The following is a 21,516-nucleotide window of genomic DNA, read 5'->3' as shown; positions in this document are numbered from 1 at the left end:
GCGTGCTAATAAAAAAATTAATTAATTAATTAAATCCTCATCGCTGTGATAAGGAATTTTTTAAAAACCTGTACTAAATCAAGTTATTTTACCTTCTCTAACTACTCCCACACACTACTTATGAAAACACAGTTCAGATAAACAGCATAATTCTATCTAGACAAATGACTACAACATAACTATAACATCTCCTTACAATACAGGAGTTCATTATCTGATTTATAATGCCACTGAAATTATATTCAAAAGTTGGTATACCAGCCTTTTTCTAAAGCAGTGGTTCATATCTTTTTATGGGGATTTTTAAAACTAGACCCTCAGAAAAAGTTAAATTTAACCATCACCAGTGGTTTGTATGCCTAAAAGGCCAACAGGGATGATCTTCCTTTCTAGATCTTATCAGATTAACTAGGACCCAGTTTATATCTCTATTATTAATTCCAATGAAAATCTACTAGAGACTGAGAATCAGGAATCCTAAGACCCAAATCTACCTTTGCTACCTATCAGCTATGTGACCTTCAGAAATCATTTACATTCCTTGAGCTTTGGTTTCCTGAACTGGAATGTTTAACCTTAGACTGCTGAAGAAAACTTTAAGCTGAATCTTATTTTAAGCAAAACAACTTCTTTTCATAAACAAACCAAACAAAATCCTAATTATTTCTTTCTCTGGATTAGCCTTTGTGGTCACTAAATTTAGAAGACCAATTTGTCCCAGTTTGCCCAAGACTATTCTAGTTTTAAAACTGAAGGTCTTGTATCTCAGGCAAATCTGGATGGTCAACCTTTCATAGATACAGATTCACATCAAAAGATATTCACATCAAAAGTTGAATCCTCACAATCATAGCTGGTATAGTATCACCACATAACAAAGTATCTAAGTGCCAACCCACATATTTCCATAATGGAACAATTTAAGACAGAATTGTATTAGTTATCATAATAAGCAAAGTGGTATAATAATGACAGAATTCCCTAATAAGTTTATTTACCAGAATTCCAAGCTTAAGTTTTCATAAACTGTCACAAATAAATTTCTCACAACAACACACCATTCCTTCAAGTCTGTGCCCCTATCTTGTACTCATTGTCTCATCTTTTTTCCTCTCTCCTAAAAGTTCCTATCACCTCCTATACCGAGAGAGCTAAAAGTTAAAACCTGACTCTACAACAGACTTAGAGCTCTAGATGTCTAGCTGCCTTAATAGCACCACAATAAGAAAATCAGTCAACAGTATGCATTTCTGTAATGCAGTCTAACAAACCTAAGGGTATCAATCTGAACTCCAGAAAATTTACCAGAAAATATCACATCAATTCTGTTAAGTGACCCTAACATATGTTTTAAGAGACCTCATGGCCATTAAGAAAGGGAAATCAAACAACTTACACTATAAAACACAAACTTTCCAAGTGCTTTGAAATATATTATTTGGCTTTTAAAAGTCAAATTAGGGAGGTACTATTACTATTTCCACTTATACAAGTAAGTTTTCTGTGCATAAATTTCCTTATCTAAATCACATACCTAAATCATTAACTAGTTCCAACAAAGCCAGAATCAAGTAAGTCCTTGCCACCAAGTTTGTTCATTCTACTGCATCACAGTATCAATAATGATCAACTGAATAATGTGGGCAGTTTATCATGGGAGGAGGAGGCAGGTGTTAGGAGAGGAATTTTCAGTAAGTTAATTCTTCTAAAATACTAAGCACAACTCAATTTATGAGCTCTCCCAAAGAAATGGATGCTTTAAATGTACTTTTAAAGCAAAAATCAAATGGACTGATATCTGCTGGACTTTTTTCCAAGGGAGTATTTGCAAGAGTTGAATATATGGATACAAACGAAATACCAACAAATAAAGAATGCTCTTTAATGTGAATGTTAGGAGAGATTTAGGAGTCAGAGACAATCCTCTCTGAGGAAATATGTCTGAAATTATAACAGTCAATTTATCTAGTAGGTAAAATGAACTCATAATATACATAATAGTTAATATCTCAAATAATTGAAATAATTGTTCTAAATTCCAAAAGCCTGATTCCATTCTACAAAAAAGAAAAAAACAAAAAGTATAACTATAGAGACTAGGGGATAAGTAACAATTAACAATCAAAAAACCAGAACTATTTATTAATAAATTTAATATTCAGTCTTTGTAGAGTAAACTTTCTGTATTTAAATGTGAATAAAAACATGTATCACTGAGCAACAGAAGTACTTTACTAACTCAAGTACTTTACTAACTTCGGCCTGACCACATATTGCCATTTTAGGTTAAAATGAAAATTTCTTTGATTGAAAGAGTATTATTGACCTAGTTTTCGTATTTCACTCAAGTTACACATTTATATTAATTTCCCCAAGTTTACAAATGTTGCTCTTTATTTAAAAATAAAATAAAGCACATGTCTAAATTAGTACAGAACTAAACATTGAAAATTTTAACATGATAGACTGACTAAATCAGAACTTGATTTTTCCTGCCATCCTATATCTAGTTTGGGGACTATCTAAGAAGAGGTTTTACCTTTTGAAGATTGTTTTTAAGTATGGTCCTAATAAAATTAAAAAATATTGCAAACAATTTTTGGGAGAACCTGAATTTTTAAAGTAATACGGATTCCACTCAGATTGTACTCTTAACTATCCTAATTAAATTTTTATAGTTAGTTCTTCCCACCTTATAGCAAAATACCTACAAATGCATGCAGATTATACGTAAAATTCACCTACACACATAACTTACTATCTAACAAAAGTACACGTCTCTCTCCCTTTTAACCAAAATGTATTAAAACTGTAAAGTAGATCCTATTTGCCCACTATTAAAACCAAAGGTAAATTCTATTAGAAAATATTGTCTTTATAAAAACTCTGCATTCTTAGCTATCACGTTTAAAACAAAACAGTAATTTTCTTCCAAAACATGTATTCTACAAATATTAAAGATAAAACTATGATAACCAAATTGAAGATAAAATATATTTAAAATTACATCTCTAAAATTAAATTGAAGTCATCAAAATTTTAATTTATAAAAGTAATTTGAATTTTAAAACATTATCATGTAACTTTTCATTATGTATCATTTCATATAACTTTCTAGTTATATAACTCAGAATTTTAAGCCCATACTAAATCAGTTGTAACCATTAACTTAATATTTTAAACATGACAAATTACACATAACAATGTATTCAAATTCAAAAAGTATATAACTCCTGATGAAATATATAGATGGCACTTAAGCTGTTAAAACAAAATACAAGAATAAAATTCACACTCTTCGCAAAAATGTAAATACTTCTTGATTTTTGGTGACACCTATTTTATTGCAATACTATACAGCAAATATCCACAATTCACCTTTTACATAGAATAAAATTAAATCTATAATATCATAAAAAAATAAAGCCTCAATTCTGTAAAAATCACCTATGGAGACTATGAAGGAGTCAAGGGAGTGGGGTAGGAGGAGGGAACAGGTAAGGATTGGGAGGAATTTCTAAATAGCCAAAATAAATGCCACAAGGACTAAATCATAAAAGTCACCTTCTTACATATGTTCATCTCTAAAATCATAAAGGATAAGAAACCATAAATTTAGAAGGGGAAGGAAGGGCAAGGGGCAAACACAGCTGTAGCTACCTTAGGACATCTGTATTGTAACATCATAATGACAAACCGGAACTAACAAAGAGTTACATTATGTTGCATATGTTCAGTAAAGAAGATTAAAAAAAAATGTTGGTACTTAAAACTATACGATTCTATTATATAGAAAAATCACTTATCTGGAAAACCTCACATCCTGATGATGCTGGATGTGAGCTTACTTTATTTACTCTTATTCACTTCAATAAACACTAACCAAACCAGTTTTCTGATACAGTTAAAAAATTAACCTGAAAAAAAATCAAAACATGTCACTGCTTTAAAATATACCCACTTCTTAAAAAAGAAAGGTACTGCATTACAAAGACTATGCATATGGCTGGTTTGTCTTGATTTCGGTGTAGATCTCTGAAAAATAACACAATAAAAGATAGGCATGATACTTAATTCTATATTTTTGTGAAAGCTTATATTTAAACAGTGTCCATTAGAAAAGATTTAACATTTTTAATCTACATCTCCTCTTTAACACACCCCCTCAAACCTACGACCACGATGGCCACATTTTCACTTATTTTTCTGTATATTTTCTATAAAGTTATGAAGAGAAAGAAAAAAGCAGCAAGTTGGACACTTACTGCATCCAATATCAGTAATAAGTGTCAATAACAAAATCTCAGAAGCTTCGGTTAACAGAAAATGAATTAAATTCTACTAATTAAAATTCTATTCATTATTCCTCATATAAAGTAACCTTAAAAAAAAATTCTATGATTCTGAGGTCTGCTTGCTACAAAGAGGAAAAAAAACCTTCCTAACAGGAAATTGACAAAAATAAATCTATAAGACTTCTTACTGTTTTCTCTTATTTTACTTATAAAAATTGCTGCAAAAAGGGATAAATACAGTAATATTTAATTAAAAAAAAACCATAAAGAATGACTCACTTGAAACAAGTTGCTATTTCCCAAAATGTGTTCCTTAAAAAGAGGATTCTATAGTCCAATAAGTTCGGAAAAGCATTCTTGTTTCAGAGGTTCACCATGCACACTGGTTATTAAAGTTTCTGACAAGCCTCACAGCAAGTAAATATAACTTATTTGGTCCAGCATTACACAAATTATTTTGACTTCAAAACCTGTTTTTCTTATAGCTGTTTTAGTATACCTATTAACATCCCAAGATATTAGAAGTTTCTCAAAATACTTTAATAGTAATCCATAATAAATACGGAAGATATAGATGTTTTTAGCTTGTAACAGCACCAATTTGAAGAAAATACAGAAATAGGATAATTATTAAAGCCAAAAATTGGAGGGATGAAGGTAGAAGAGGCTGTTGGTTCAATTCTGGGTATTTTCTTTTTTAGGGGATTGTGTGGAGAGAGGAGTCCCCTATTTTTAAAAACAAGGCCCACTCATCACATTCTTACTGAGGTAATCCAAACATCTGACATAAATGAGTGTGCCACAAGGGGGAGCCATTCCCCATCACATCTGGCATGTACTTTCAAATCAAAATATAATAGGTAATGAAATTTAATCATTTTATTTCAAAAATATCCATATAACTTTAACCAAAATTAGAAAAAATGTGTTATTATCAATTTTTAAAGTAATAGAGTAAAGGAAAAAAATCTTTTCTCGATTAAGGCATCTGGTGCCTTTCATAATAATATTTTGTATAAATCGGTTTGTAAGTATTTCAAGAGCATGTGGCAGGCACAATTGGTCAAAACGAAAATCTAGCACAAAGACAGGCAATGTTTCAAAGATGAAATATCAAATTGTCTTTCTTGGCCTAACAATGAATGACCCCAGCATGAATTCAACAAATTTGAGTTTTCTCCCCTCATTCTGCAGAGAAGCAGGTGTAACAGATCAGATTTAATAAGTTTCATTATTAAAATACTAGACCTTTATTCATCAGTTATTAATAATACTATGATATAAGTTACCTGAGAAATAATTTAGAACCATGACAAAATAAAGGTAAGATTTACAGTTTGGAGGTGGAGTGAAAATGGTTAGAAAACAATTGCTCGGTATTCATATTCTCATGGTTTTTAGTACAGGGTTCAGAATGCACACTGATTCAATATAGAGTGACAAGACAGAAATCTCATTTTGACATAGAAAACTCCTGTTTTACTTGCCTTGTTGTATGCCTAACATCAAGGGCATAGTAGCAAAATAAATGTCTGAATGAATATACTGAAATAGAGATGACAGAAAAATTAGAACAGATGTGGTAGACTGCAAATGGCCACAAATTCTTTCCAAGCTTGTATGCTCACTTCTGTGTAATGTGACTGTGCTACTCCTATCATCAAGAAGTCAAGTCTATTTGCCCACCCATGAATCTGGGTTTGGCCATGTGACTTCCTCTGGTCAATGGGACATAAGCAAACACAACACAAGAAGAGGCTTGTACACTGGGGTTTGCCTTCTTTCTATTCTATGGAACCCTGCAACTACCACCATGTGAATGAGCCCAGGCTAACCTGCTGGATGAGAGAAATGTGGCCCTCACCCCAGCTGACATGTACCAACCACACCCACCGTATAAGCGAGGTCTCCCAAGACCAATTGGTTTGTCAACCACCAGACATAAGAATGAAGTCATGTAGCCCCAGCTGAGGTGGCAAAGACCAAAAGAATTGTCCAGGCAACCCAAAGAATTATGAGAAATAACTTTTTTTAAGCCACTATGTTTTGAGGGTTTTGGATTATATGTTAAATGAAGTAACTAAGGCAGGTTACAAACCTTGGAAAAAGTCTGTATGTTTAATTCTCAAATAGGCTTTTATGATACAGTATGATATCATACCACTAACCTCAGGGCCACAACATTAGAGAAATAACATGATCTATTAAAATATAATTACATCTTAAATCCACAAGGTTACCAGAAAAATTAAAATATATATAAAAATACATATAAAATTCCACATGGTCCTTAAAACTTCAGGCAATTTGCAAGGATATAGATGAAGACAGAAAACAGTTATACAAGTAAAAAGAATTCCAAAATCAAAGACCAAAGAACAACAGGTTGTCTTAATCCTTTGTCAGTGTCCTTTGTGTATGTGCATATAACATAAAAATACCTATGTAAAATATATACAAACATAATATCTCAAATTAAAATGTATTCAAGGATAAAGCTGAACAGATACAAAATGAGTATTTGTGAAAACTACAAAGTAATATTACAGAGATAAACACTATCACTTATAAAGATTACAGAAGTGACTATATAATTTGTCATCTTTTAGTATATATAGAATTTAAGGCATATGATTTTGGTTGCACTGATGTTAATTTAAAAACCAAAACAAGGCCGGGCACAGTGGCTCATGCCTGTAATCCTAGCACTCTGGGAGGATGAGGCAGGAGGATCGCTTGAGCTCATGAGTTCAAGACCAGCCTGGGTAATTATAATGAGACCCTGTCTCTATCATTAAAAAAAAAAAAAAAAAGCCTGCCGTAGTAGCATGCGCCTGTAGTCCCAGCTACTTGGGAGGCTGAGGCAGGAGGATCGCTTGAGTCCAGGAGTTTGAGGTTGCAATGGGCTATAATGGTGCCACTGCACTCATGCCTGGGCAACAGAGCAAGACCCTGTCAAAAGAAAGAAAAGGAAAAAAAGAAAGAAAAGAAAGCAAAGAAAGAAGGAGAAAGAAACAAAGAAAAAAAAGAAAAAGAAAGAAAAAGGAGAGTAAAAAGACAAATGAGTACCATGATCACAGACTAGAAGATTCAATATTGATCGTAAAGATATCAATTCAACCCAAACTTATCTATACACTCAATGTATAATACCAATCACTAACCTAGCAGATTTTTCCATGGAATTTGAAAAGTTGATTCTAAAGCTTATATGAAAATGTAAAGAGCCAAGGAAATCTTGAAGAACAATAAAACTAGATATCAAGATTTATTATAAAGCTATAGCAATTAGGGCAAATAGAGAAACGGAATCTAAGAGAGCCCAGAAACAGATCCACACATATATGATCAACTGATTGGCTATGACTCAGGTAACACTGTAATGTAATGAGAAATGGGTGTCCTTTTGATAAATTACGCGGAGTACTCTGAATACTTACATGGGAAAACATGAACCTTTATCTTTACCTCGTATCATATGCAAAAATCAATTCCAGATGAACTGTAGATTTACACATGAAAGGTAAAACAATGAAGTTTCCAGAAAAAAATTTCAGAGACTATATTAATGACCGTGGTAGGCAAATATTTCTAAAATAGATCATAAGAAGCACTAATCATATACAAGAAAAAAATTATAAGTTAGATTACATTAAACATTAAGAACCTCTAGTCATCAACAGACAGCCACCTGAAGTAAAAAAGCAAGACAGTAAGTGAGACGAAGTATTTGAAATACATTTAGCTAACAAAAATATTCTTATCTGGAATATATAAAGAAGCCCAAAAAATCAACTAGAGAAAGAAAGCAATTAAGAAAATGGACAAAAGAATAGACCAGGTATTTTACAAAAGAGGATATTCAACAGGATAATAATCATATAAAATGGTACTTGGCACCCTTAGCCATCAAGAAAATATAAATTAAACCTCAGAGAGATACCACTTGCACAGTCATCAAAATGGCTAAAATGAAAAAGATAGACACAACTAAATATGGCCAAGGAACACTGCTAGTGGGGATGTAAACTGGAATAACAACTTTGGAAAACTGGCAGTATCTAGCAAAGCTGAATATCTGTATAGCTTTTGATCCTGAAATTCCAATCTTAGGTATATACTCAACAGAAACACATACATATGTGCTCATCAAGACATACGTGCAAAAATATTCATAGCAACCCTGTGGTAACAGTCCCAAACTGGAAACAACTCCAATGTGGTATATGCATACAATGGAATACCACATAACAAGAATATGAACATTGCTACTTACAAGATTGATGAAACCCACAAACATTATACTGAGGGAAAGAAACCATACACAACAATGTAAGTACTATTTTATTCTATTAAATAAAAATTTAGAAACAAGCAAAATTTATCAGTGGTTTTTGAAGTCAGGACAGTGATTACCTGAGTGTTTATGTAGTGATGTTGGGGGATAGACAGAGAATTGATTAAAAAAGGGTTTGGGAAAGGCTTCTGGCTACTAGTAATATTCTACTTTTTAAAATCATGGGTGTGTCCACTTTGTGAAGATTCATCAAGGTATACATTTATAAATAAGTGTACTTTTCTGTGTATATATTATACTTCAATAAAAAGTTCACTGAAGAAAGTCAGGCATGGCATGGTAGCACATCTATAATACCAGCACTTTGGGAGGTCAAGGCAGGAGGATCACTTGAGGCTAGGACTTTAAGACCAGCTTGGGCAACACAGCAAGACCCGTCTCTACAAAAAAATAAAAACTAAAAAAAAATCAGTCAGCAGTGATGGAGCACGCCTGTAGCCCTAGATACGTGGGAGGCTGAGGTGGAGGATCACTTGAGCCCAGGAATTCAAGGTTATAGTGAGCTATGATCATGCCACTGCACTCCAGCCTGGGTGACAGAGCAATACTCTGTCTTTAGAAAACAAAAATTCAATTCCTGGAGGGATACCACAAATTAGGTTAACAGACAGAATTTTTTTGCTGAGAGTACTCAAGGGATTAGAAATAGAACTGAGCTGGAATAAGTATGCTCATTTTTCTTCTCCTGCTTTCTCTTTTGGGTCTCATTCAGTTTCATAAAGCCAAAGCCTAAGGACAAACCCAAGGTTACCTCCCAGTCTGCAGACAACAATTTGCTCAGTCTCCTAAGCTCTTAAAAAATCAAGTGAAGTAAGAATTCAGCGTGGGGAAAACATGAAATGAGCAGTTCCGGGATGCTTTTCATATTCTCCCCCACTCACAGGAATGATAAAATCTGAAGGATCTTGTGATAAACGAATATGGTCCTTGCACACACAGTTTCCTTCAAGTCTAAAGCTAAAGCAGCAAAAGCAGCTGACATGTTTAGGTCACCAAGCTAGCAGATCACACAGATATGGGGCCAGAGTTAGAGGTGTTAACAAAGAGGATACATCTGCCTGGACTGTTTCCTGTTTGCAATATATATTACCCAAGAAGCCTGAAAAGGTGGTGGCAACCAGCGTAGGTGGCTCATCAAGGACTTGAGACCCACAACCTAGCACACACTAGCATGATTAATGAGTCCAGCATCTCATTTTATTTAATAACAAAAGCCATTTTCATGTTGTACATATTACATAGTTAAGATGAATATTCTTATCACTTAATACAAAATTAATAATTCCTATCCTTATTTGAAAAGCACATAATGTGATGGCACATCAACATAAGTATTATAACATTTAAATGATTACAGTAATAAATTTGCATATTATGACTGCAAGAAAGTTTGTGGTATTGTGGAAACAACTGGAATTGGGAGGCAAGAGGCCTAGCATAAAACCTGACATTTAGCACACATATAATAAATGACAAATAAATGATCTAATGCTGAGGGACACTGAGTATGATGTTTTCTCTGTGTCTGTTTCTTCATTGCCAAAATAAGAGAATTAAAGTTATTACATATAAAATGCCTAGAACAGTCCTTGACACAGTCAGTACTCAATAAATAGCAGACTCTATTACTAGATGCCAGTCCTAGTTCTGCCACTAAATTCAGGTATAATTTCAGACAAGTAAGTAACCATTTTGGAATTCTATAAAATCACAGGACTAATAATGGTTGCCCTATAGCTTCCTTTCCACTCTAAAAAAATATTTAAATTTCAATTCTCAAGCATGTTACATTAGGGAATAGTTCCCCCCCCCCACATTAAAACTTTAAATACTGCCTTATTTTCTAGATTATAGCATGCTATAGAATATACACTAAACATACTGTTGGGGGAAGGAGGATTGGTATGTGTGGACATGACTGAACATCCAAACTATCTTTTAAAGTAGAGACTGTAACTTGAATACCTATCAAAAAAAAAAAAAAAGAATATACATAGAATAAGGAAAAGAGCCCTAGATGAGAATTAAGATTTTGTTCTACTCATGGCATTGCTGATAACCTTAAAACAATAAGTTACTCTTCTCTATGTCTGTTTACTTATTTGTAAGCTAAGTTGAGACAAGTGGGGATAAATGATCACTAAGATCCATTTGGGACTTCTTTTACTTTTTTTCTCCTTCTAAACTAGAATGTTGTCAATTATTACTGTTTCTAGAAAACCAAAACCTATACCACCAATAAATGAGAGAATTGGCCAATCTCCTACCCTAAACAGTTCCTAATCTGAGGATAGGTGTGATGATGGCAGGGGCCTTTTACATGGGCCTGTATTCACTTTCAAGAACCAGTGGACTGGCCGGGCCAGGTGGCTCATGCCTGCAATCCTAGCACTCTGGGAGGCCAAGGCAGGAGGATAGTTTGAGCTCAGGACTTCGAGACCAGCCTGAGCAAGAGCGAGACCCCATCTCTACTAAAAATAGAAAAAAATTATATGGACAACTAAAAATATATATAGAAAAAATTAGCCGGGCATGGTGGCACCTTCCTGTAGTCCCAGCTAGTCGGGAGGCTAAGGCAGAAGGATTGCTTGAGCCCAGGAGTTTGAGGTTGCTGTGAGCTAGGCTGACGCCATGGCACTCTACCCTGGGCAACAGAATGAGACTCTGTCTCAAAAAAAAAAAAAAGAACCAGTGGACTTAATTCTGTCTCTGCTTTCTAGAATAAAGTATATTCTATTCTACACCATAGAGAAGGGTAGGAAATGGAAATTAATTCAATACATGCACTTTCCTCACATAATTATACAATAAATGATGATTTCTTTGTCAGTACCTACTATGTGAGGAACCCAGTGCTAAGTACTTTTAAGGCATTATAAAACTAAAAGGCAATTTTAGGTGACTTTCAGGAAAGAAAACTGTTTTAAGGACTGGAAAATACATGATTAAATTCATTTCATTAGGTCCAAAAGATAAACTCTTGCAAAAAAGGACAACAGAATCTTAATTATTCCATTAATTATCTTTAAGAAAACAACAGATAAGTAGAAACAGAAATTTAAACTCTGAAATTCACATCAAGAAAGTAATTTAATACTTCCAAATGGTTTCATGATACTCTTACCTTTTTATTTCAAACATATAGCAGAATTAGGAAAAAAAGAACAGAAACTTGTCTAAAATATATAATTAAAAGTTATTATTTTAAAAAAACTAAAAACCTCTTACCTGAGCATGAAAATTGGACATAGTTGTTGTCTCTATATCTTTCTTTCCCAATATCTCCATTTTCACTGGTGAATTGGGAAAATTAAATGAAAAGTAGTCTAAAAAGTCAGGTAAATAAGTAGCTGCCCCATGAACAATACCCATTACATAGAAAGCTGCAGAGTTTTCATTTTCACTGAACACTAGACCCACAAACTCTTCTGCAAACCTCTCCATCTCCACAGGAGACAGGTGGGAGAGTTCGTTACTGTAAGCATGGATAACCGATGCACCTCCATTAGGCTGGTGCTCAATGTGAATCAGCTGTTTGAATTCCAAAGTGTCCAACCTTTTGAGGTTATTCTGAACTCGTGGCTCCTTTAACGAGACAAATGGAAACTCACTGTTCTCTGGAATTTTGGAATCATAGTGCTTGGTATCCAAATTCTTTCCAATGTAATCCTTTATGTTATCATTTAGGATGCCTTTGGCTTCTTGATCTTCAACATCAGATAACAATCCTGAGCAGATGGTCTGAATAGATTTGCTATACATTTTTGGACGCTTCCGTTTTTCATTCTCTTTGTGTTTCTTTTTCTTTTTCTTCTTTACCTTTTTAATTTGTAAGTCTTCTACATTTGTTTTTGGTTTCTCCTTCCCACCTGTTGGGAAAAATTTTTTTTGAAACTCTATATTTCAATTACTTAAAAAACCATGCTTTAGGAACTGTTTTGTAATAAATAAGAAGTTTACTTCTAAAACTTCCAAAAATTTACCCAGAATTAATTTTATATTTGTGACTCATTTTGCACAGTACTGATAATGAAAATTTAGTCAGTCTCTCTCATTCACTATACACACATACACACACACATACAGATGAAGACTTATGACAAAATTACACCTATGGTGTGCGTGCTACCATTCTGACATAGAGTAGAGGCTCAATCAGTGTTTGTTGAAGTAAAGAGATGAATGTTTTAGAAAGCATAATCTTCAAATTTTAAAAGCAGAAATTCAGAAATGCAAAGTTGAACAAAGGTCAATATGAACAACACCCTCTAGATATTTCCCATTGATACATATTATCAATTTTACTTTACCTCAGGTCTTAAAAATTGCATCTACGTGTCAAGGAGATTTAAAAATCATAAAGGAAGGAAAATACTTGTATACTACAACAGCAACAAACACAGTAATTCCTTAGCTTTTTACTGAATTTCCTCCTTAGTAAATTACTCTTACATCTAAAATGGTCTATTTTAGGTCCATCACAGTTTACAAAATTCCCAATGAAGACTCAGCAAGGTACTGTAAAGGAGATGACAAAATCAGAATCATCTCTCATGTCCTAAGTTCAAATGATACCCATGTACTGGTAAAGAGATGAATAAAAAGGTAAAAGATGTGGGGCATTATATGCTTGTATATTAAAGAGCTTCTGTGAACAAAAGCAAGTAGACTCTGGGCTCAGAAATTTAGAAATCCAAAAAGTAAAAGATTAATCCACAGGCGCTATACAGCTATAAAATCTAAGTGTACATATAAGTATTTAACATAATCACAGTTATATTCATTTCTATATAAGAAAAATTTAAAAAGTACACATCCTCACAAGAAAGATAACTGTAAAAAGCCACTGAGCTAAGGGTTGGGAAAAGAAGGCATTCATTGTTTCCACCTGTTATTTCAGTTTCACAGATAACCTGCCATGATTGAAATTCTCCCAACCAGTTTCTTTTCTTTTCTTTTTTTTTGGAGAAAGAGTCTTGCTATGTTGCTGGGGCGAAAGCGCAGTGGTGTCACTACAGTTCACTGCAACCTCGAACTTCTGAGCTCAAGCAATCCTCCTGCCTCAGCCTCCCAAGTAACTGGGACTACAGGTGAACGCCACCATGCCAGGCTAATTTTTTTTATTTTTTGTAGAGATGGGTCTCGCTTATTGCCCAGGCTGGTCTTGAACTGCTGAGCTAAAGCGATCCTCCTGCCTCAGCCTCCCAAAGTGCTAGGATTATAGGCATGAGCCACTGCACCCAGCCCCAGCCACCTTCTTTTCCTAAATTTTTCCAACTTCACATATCTTTTATTCCTGTTTCCAGTGAGGGTATGTTCTATTTTCAAAAATAAGCCCCTCTCACCAACTCTAAAAACCATTGCTGAATAGTCTTCTCTTGACCACTAAACTTCTCATAAAGAATCATCTATACCCAATGCTTTTGGCCGGGCGCGGTGGCTCACGCCTGTAATCCTAGCACTCTGGGAGGCTGAGGCGGGTGGATCGCTCAAGGTCAGGAGTTCGAGACCAGCCTCAGCAAGAGCGAGACCCCGTCTCTACTAAAAATAGAAAGAAATTATCTGGCCAACTAAAATATATATAGAAAAAATTAGCTGGGCATGGTGGCGCATGCCTGTAGTCCCACCTACTCGGGAGGCTGAGGCAGTAGGATCGCTTAAGCCCAGGAGTTTGAGGTTGCTGTGAGCTAGGCTGATGCCACGGCACTCACTCTAGCCAAGGCAACAAAGCGAGACTGTCTCAAAAAAAAAAGAGAATCATCTATACCCAATGCTTTTCCTTTATTACCTTACCATTCTTATTGCTTAAATTCTGGTTCTATTTTCAGTATACTCCAATATGCATTCCCAGAATGCTGAAATATCAAACCCAATGATATTTTCTCGAATCATTCTTCCTGATCTCTCCAAGATTTGACAGAATTATCCAGCTCATACTTGATCATTTTTGACTTCCTTGGTAAAACTTAGTTTTTGGTCTAACAGCCATATAACTGTCTCTCATCCTGAATGCTGAAGCCATATTAACCTTTCTATAAATTTTTATGTATTGTTCTGATCACAGTCATCCCTTGGCTAAACTGCTTTCAGGGGCTCTCAATGCCTACCTATAAAGTATAATCTCTTCAGTCTGGAATCCAAAGACAGTGCCCTCAAGTATCTCAAGCTCTGGTCAAACTACACTACTTATAATTTCTTACAAAACATATCTAGCCCTACCTTATCTTTCTACTACTGGCAAACACATTTCCTCTCTCTAGAACACCTTTTCCCCTTGCTCAGTACTCATTTCTTTAACAATGACTATTATGTCATTTCTTTCAAAAATCATTTCACTCCTAATTCATAAAAATTGTCTGTTTCATTCATAGTATACCTCCATATAACATATGTCCTTCAGAACACTATATGAGTGAAAAAAATAATTTTTATATTGATTCAGAGTGAAATGATAATTCTTCTATCATTGTATCCCTCACAGTACTAATATATTGCTACACATAACACTTAATGAAACTATGAATGAAAAAATCTGTCTTACCAACATACTACCCTGAAGTTTACAGTTTTTTCCCTTGCCTCCCTTTCAGTCAAGTTTTTCCACATACAAATACCACTAAATAGTATCCCTGAAAACAACAAAAATTATCTCACGGTGACAGCAATTCTATAAAAGTGAAATTTAATGTTAATAAATTAGTATTAATAAATTAGTAATTTTAAAAATTCATAGAAGCGACAATTCCTACGTGTGCAATGAAGACGAAATTAGTATCATCGTGAAAAGCAAAAATAGAAAACTGTCGACATTATTCGTTGCATAGGTTTGTAAAGTCATAAAAGGCAAAGTGTTAATTCTCTAAAGAGTCTATCTGTAAGTAGTTAAGAAATATATTTGAATAATATTAACAAAGTCATACTTCCTGCCTAGGTATGAACTATCAAAACATCAGATTCAGGTTAGTATCTTAAGAACAAAATTAATAACAAAAAAGTAAAACTGTGGACTAACCAAATGGAAGATGAAAGAGTAATGTATGTAAGCAAAATAAAAAAAATCAAGAACAAAGATAGTTGTGAAATAAAAAACAGAATTTGAAGAAGTTTAAAGGGCACAGGTGTGAATAACAGCATTCCTAAATCCTATAACTGAATATACATGTAAAACTGCATAAATTAAATTGTGTGATTGTTTGCCAAAATAAACAAAATTTCTAAATAGATAACATACTTGAGACTGCTATCCTTAGAAAGGCCTGCATGTGAGGTTGGCCCTTAGCTAGAATCTGGGAACTTGTATTTTGGGAGGTTTCCCACCGTTCCCTGATAAGAATGGTTCACTGTACCTAAATGGTTTGTACAAACAATATAGTTTATGCTGAACAGTTGTTTTCTTCTGGAAGTCTGGAATTTTGGTTTGTGGTAGGCAGACAGTGCCTATGTGAACAAAAATGCCCAGTAAAAATTCTGGGCACTGAGTCTCTAATGAGCTTTCCAAATAGATAATGTTTCACTTGTGTTGTCACAATTCACCGCTGCAAGAATTTAGTGAATCCTATGTGACACCACTGGAAGAGGACTCTTGGAAACACATGCCTGGTGTCTTCCAGACATTGTCCCATGTGCTTTTTTTCTTTGCTGATCTTACTTTGTATCCTTTCACTACAATAAATGATAGCCATGAGTACAACTACATGCTGAGTCCTGTGAGTCCTCCAAGCAAATCAAGAAACCTGAGGGTAGTCTTGAGAATCCCTAATGGCCACAGGTAAAATGCATTCTTTACATTAAACCAAACTGATTTTAAGAGCTTTATATAATCTCTAACTCATTTCCTGTCTCTACATATGAAATGCAGTAGATGTATTTGTAGAAAATTTTTAAATACTTTAAGGAAATAAGACCATTTTGAATATCAATTTTCTTCTCTTATACGAAATAGTATTTAAAGTACATATTAAATATATAATTCTTCAACAGAACCAATAAAGGATCCTGATAAGTACCTGTAACAGAAAGAATAGAACTGCTATCTAAGTAATCTGTACCATCAAGAAATATAAGATTATGTATAAAACAAAAGTATAGGGTTGACACAGACCCCTCCCCCAAGCCACAGACACATTCACACAGTGGATCACAGGCATATGTAGTGGACCACACACACACAGAGCACTATAGATATACACATGCACAAAGAGTCAGAGCCAGAGACAGAAAACACAAGACTGGGAGTGAAAGAATCAGAAACAGAGAGAGATGCAGACACATATATAGCCAGAGAGAAAAAGACACAGAGACAGAACGAATCACACACAGAAACAGATACAAAGACAGCCTGTGTTGTCAATGGCTAATTTCTTACACACACACACACACACACACACACACACACACACACACACACACACACACACACACACATATATATAAAACCTTTTAAAATCACAAATTCACTGGCATTTATTTCTACCACTATCCTTAGTATGCTTTTTGTGTTAATACAGTGAAAAATAAAGGTTACTGAGAAAAACGGAATCTTATTTCATATCTGATATGAAATTAATATATAATATGTATATAAATACATTATCACACATAGAAAAAAGGTAGCAATAGGCTTACTATTTTTATCCTTTGGTCTCTGAGGAATGACTTTGTTTTTTTCACACTGCGATTGTTGTCGCTCTACCTGCTATGATTTACCTACCTGTGACCTTTACTACACTACCAATAACCTTGGAAACTGGCTTCTTTTAATCCCCACTCCACCTGCTCACCAGCAAACTTCTTTAATATGTTATAATGATAACACACTCAAAAATACTATAATCATAACATGTCTGTTCTTGTAACTTATTAATAAGCAAACTAAAAATGGCTGGAACATACATGTATGTTCAGGAAATGCAGTTAGTGAACTTAGTATAAAAGGATGAGACCCACTAAATAAGCTTATGTTTCAAACTTATTCCTTTAAACTATTTCTAAAAGGGCAAATAATCCAATTTTATCATTGAAAAAATATTTGCAAGATTCTTACACTAATAAAAAACTTTTTAGCATGCATAGAATTGTGTATATTAACTCCAGTAATACAAAAACTTGACACAATTTTTAAGAAAAACCTGGAGAAAATGAAACTGGTGAGGAATAGAGTTAGCATCTATTTTAGATTTTCAAATGCCATCATCAAACGATCAGTGCCTGTGTGGTCAACAGTTTGCAACAGTAGAATTATCAGAAGAAAAAATTATAAGGAAAGACTAAAAGCTGGAGGCCATAAAGTAAAAGGGGGCACATAGTAGTAAATAAAAGTATAACACTCCATCAAATTGAATCTGTTGTTGCTCCAGGACACCAACAACAAAGGAGGCCTTTCCCTGACCAGAGGCTCACTTGAGAAATGGCCACACATGCTGAGCAAATTGTTTCAGCTGGATAATAATAGATAACACTCATTGCTTTCTATGGGACAGGCACTATTTTCCAAATGAATCATGTTTTTATTCACTTAATTACTTATATAATACATGCTGAGGAGAGGACACAGTTTGGTTTTGTTGCTATTTGATCACAAAAGTTAATCTTTCATACATGTTTACAAGAAAGATTCATACCCACTTATTGATTATCTGTGAGCCAGATACCACACTCAGCATTTACCCTATACTTTCTTACATAATAATCATCACAACACTGTATGGCAGCAATTATTACTTACCTTCATTGTAAATACATCTCCCCCTAAATTTTCCCATGGTCATCCCAGAAGTCACAAATGCATTTCCAAATCTACCTCATTCTTTTTCTTATCATCACTAGTTTCAGTTTAACTCAGTTCAAAATAACTCCTAAATTTCTGTCTACTTCAAAGTCAAGGTTAATATTGTATATTCTTAGAAAACCTCCATTTTTAGGCTATTTTAAATTTTATTTGCATGTATAATCTCTACATTCACATAACTGACACTGTTAGGAATCTAGTATTCAATAGACAACATACGAGCTTTTTGTAAGTATTTCTAAGATAGGTTCTTTCTCAAGTGACAGAAATTTATATCACTGTACATTCAAATAGATAAGAAAGGAACTATTTGACTAAATCAGTAAAAAAATGACTGTTTTACTCAACTAAGTAAACAAAATCATTAATCATTAGCTGCTGTATAGAACTGGTGTGGTTAGATGCAATTCTTGCCTCAAAGGCTTACAATCTCATTAGACAACACAGATAAAACACATTGGAAAAAGGAACAGAACAAAAGGATCATGACCATTAACTAAGCAGCCATCAACTTAAGCTCTGAAATGTTTCTTCAAGGTTGAAAGAATATCATAGAAAACAGAGTTCTGAGACGTAGAAAATAGAGTTTATATAAAGTGCCACCAAACAACATCTGGAAACATGACAAAGAATGAAATGAAAACATAGAGTTTAATATTCTTTTTATCTTAAATAATATAAATTAACCAGTTATTCTGTTGCACATGCAGTGCTGTGGCCTTTTCTCCCTTATGCAGATAAAAAGACTTATCAACACATAAATTCAATATAAAATTAATCAAGGTCAATGTATTCTATTCAGCAACTGTCAACTTGACAGGACAGCTAATGAATTTGCTAGCTGTCTAGCAACCAAATGCTATTGATTCTTCTTACCTTGTTGAGGAATTTAAGACTGTCTTTACTTCTATTCTACCATAGATTCACTCTAAAAAAAGTTCAAATTCATTAATAGTTTCTGTATTATACTTATCATCCAACAGCTTACCCCCAAAATTCTTCTCTCCACCCCACCCCCATGTATATAAAACAGCAACTGAATGCAATTTTAACAATAGAGAAAAATAGGAAACAAAAAGAGGATATTCTTAAACACGCAAGAAACATAACTCTTCTGATTTAGCTCACAGTAAAATGTTCTCTCTAAATCCTAGACTATGGCATGGTGACTACACAGTCAAATATTTGTAAAAAGATCAATTCTTTCACCATCCCTATCATGCTAAAAATTGCTTCAGTAATTTTTCTTCATTTCTTCCTTTTGTTTTAGAATAAATATGGATAAAGACTCGTAATACAAACACAGAATTAGATAACTTATTTTAAAATAATTTAAGAAATCTAGTAGCTTAATGAAGCTTAACCTTCATAACTCTAAATAAAGATGTTACTATACAGATTAGAACTCTCCACTATTACATTTACTTTCTATTTCCTCATCATTAATATATACTCTGCAAAATTCAACAGCAAATAACATTTCTTATTTTATTCATTTAGCCAATAAGTATACTTAACAATATAATAAAGGAGAACTAAAATTACTGAATAAAACTTACTTTTTAGCAAAATTTTTACTTCTCCATTCTCTTTCTTGATCTCATTCATTACTTTATGTTTCTTTTTTTCTCTTTCTTTTTCTTTGTCTCTCTCTTTAATTTTGTCTTTGATTTTATCTGAAAAACAAAATAAATATTTAAAACCATTACAATTTTATTTTTCTCAATAAACTATAGTTTAATTTCTAGAATTACAATACACAAAGGAAATGAGAATGAGAAACAAATATACCTTTTTTTCTTCCTCTCAGGTTTTAGGAAATATTTCTAAATTTCCTTTTTTATTAAACATGAAATACATGCCAAAATTTATCATTATGCATTTCATTCTAATGATTATCCTTCACTTACTTCATGTTAACCTAAATATTAGACTTATTTCAAATCCCTTAAAATAATTGGCTAACTTTAACTCAAGAGAAACCTCCAGTTTGGAAAAGCACTAAGCTTTGAAACTGGGCATATCTAAATTAGTAACATAACATCAAAAAAATTACTCAATCTCAGTTTCCTAATCTGTAAAATGATAGTTGATACCTACCTCATAAGGTTATTATAAGGCTTAAATGAAAAAGAATATAAAATGACTATGCAGAGCCCGGTATATATAAGACTAGATGTTAATTCCCTCACTCTTGCACCTTTTAAAAAGAATATGACTAATCTGATTAGCTGGTGATATTGCAATACTAAAATAAAAGGCATAAGAACTCTAGAAATCACTTACATTTAAAAATTCAAGGCCAGGTGCGATGGCTCACGCCTGTAATCCTAGCCCTCTAGGAGGCCAAGGTGGGTGGATCGCTCGAGGTCAGGAGTTCGAGACCAGCCTGAGCGAGACCCTGTCTCTACTAAAAATAGAAATAAAAATTATCTGGACAACTAAAAATATATATAGAAAAAAATCAGCCGGGCACGGTGGCGCATGCCTGTAGTCCCAGCTACTCGGGAGGCTGAGGCAGTAGGATCACTTAAGCCCAGGAGTTTGAGGTTGCTGTGAGCTAGGCTGACGCCATAGCACTCACTCTAGCCCGGGCAACAAAGTGAGACTCTTGTCTCAAAAAAAAGAAAAAAAAAAAAAATTCAAGCTTTGAGCTTATGTATTTCATATCTTATTTCTTGTTTGTTCAATCAACTTCTTATGCACCCAGAAAAAGACAAGATATAGAGGAGAATGGAAGTTCTTGCCCTTAAAAAGCTTATGATTTATTACAAAGCCATGATGGGAGCACACAAAAACTGTAAAATATCTTGGAATATAATAGAGATTACATAGTGTATACGCATACTGAATAATCTCTTAAACAGTCCTTCCTACACTACTTTCTTTTCTATAAATACTAATCCAAACCTAATCACCTAAAGATTAGATTACTATCTAGATCAGCACTGTCCAATATAATGCTAGCCACCTATGTAAATTTACATTTTCTGGTAGCCACATTAAAAACATAAAAAGAAACAGGTAGAAATAATTTTAATAACATATTTTATTTAACTCAATATATTCAAAACATT

At 33.7% G+C, this 21,516-nt stretch overlaps 1 protein-coding gene across 1 annotated transcript in view; it reads right to left on the bottom strand.

Annotated features, from left to right (window-relative positions):
• RSBN1L (round spermatid basic protein 1 like) overlaps positions 1 to 21,516 on the bottom strand; it is a 65,183-nt gene that overhangs the window by 18,556 nt on the left and 25,111 nt on the right. The window contains exons 2-3 of the mRNA XM_045564059.1: positions 19,999 to 20,115; positions 11,881 to 12,521 (exon numbers count right to left, since the gene is read on the bottom strand). Coding sequence (XP_045420015.1) covers positions 11,881 to 12,521; positions 19,999 to 20,115 — 758 coding nt within the window. The remainder of the gene's footprint in view (positions 1 to 11,880; positions 12,522 to 19,998; positions 20,116 to 21,516) is intronic.

Source organism: Lemur catta, chromosome 11 (genome assembly GCF_020740605.2).
Source record: "Lemur catta isolate mLemCat1 chromosome 11, mLemCat1.pri, whole genome shotgun sequence".
NCBI lineage: Eukaryota > Metazoa > Chordata > Mammalia > Primates > Lemuridae > Lemur > Lemur catta.
The sequence above is the reverse complement of the archived record's forward strand: the minus strand, read 5'-3'. Positions and strand labels throughout refer to the sequence as shown.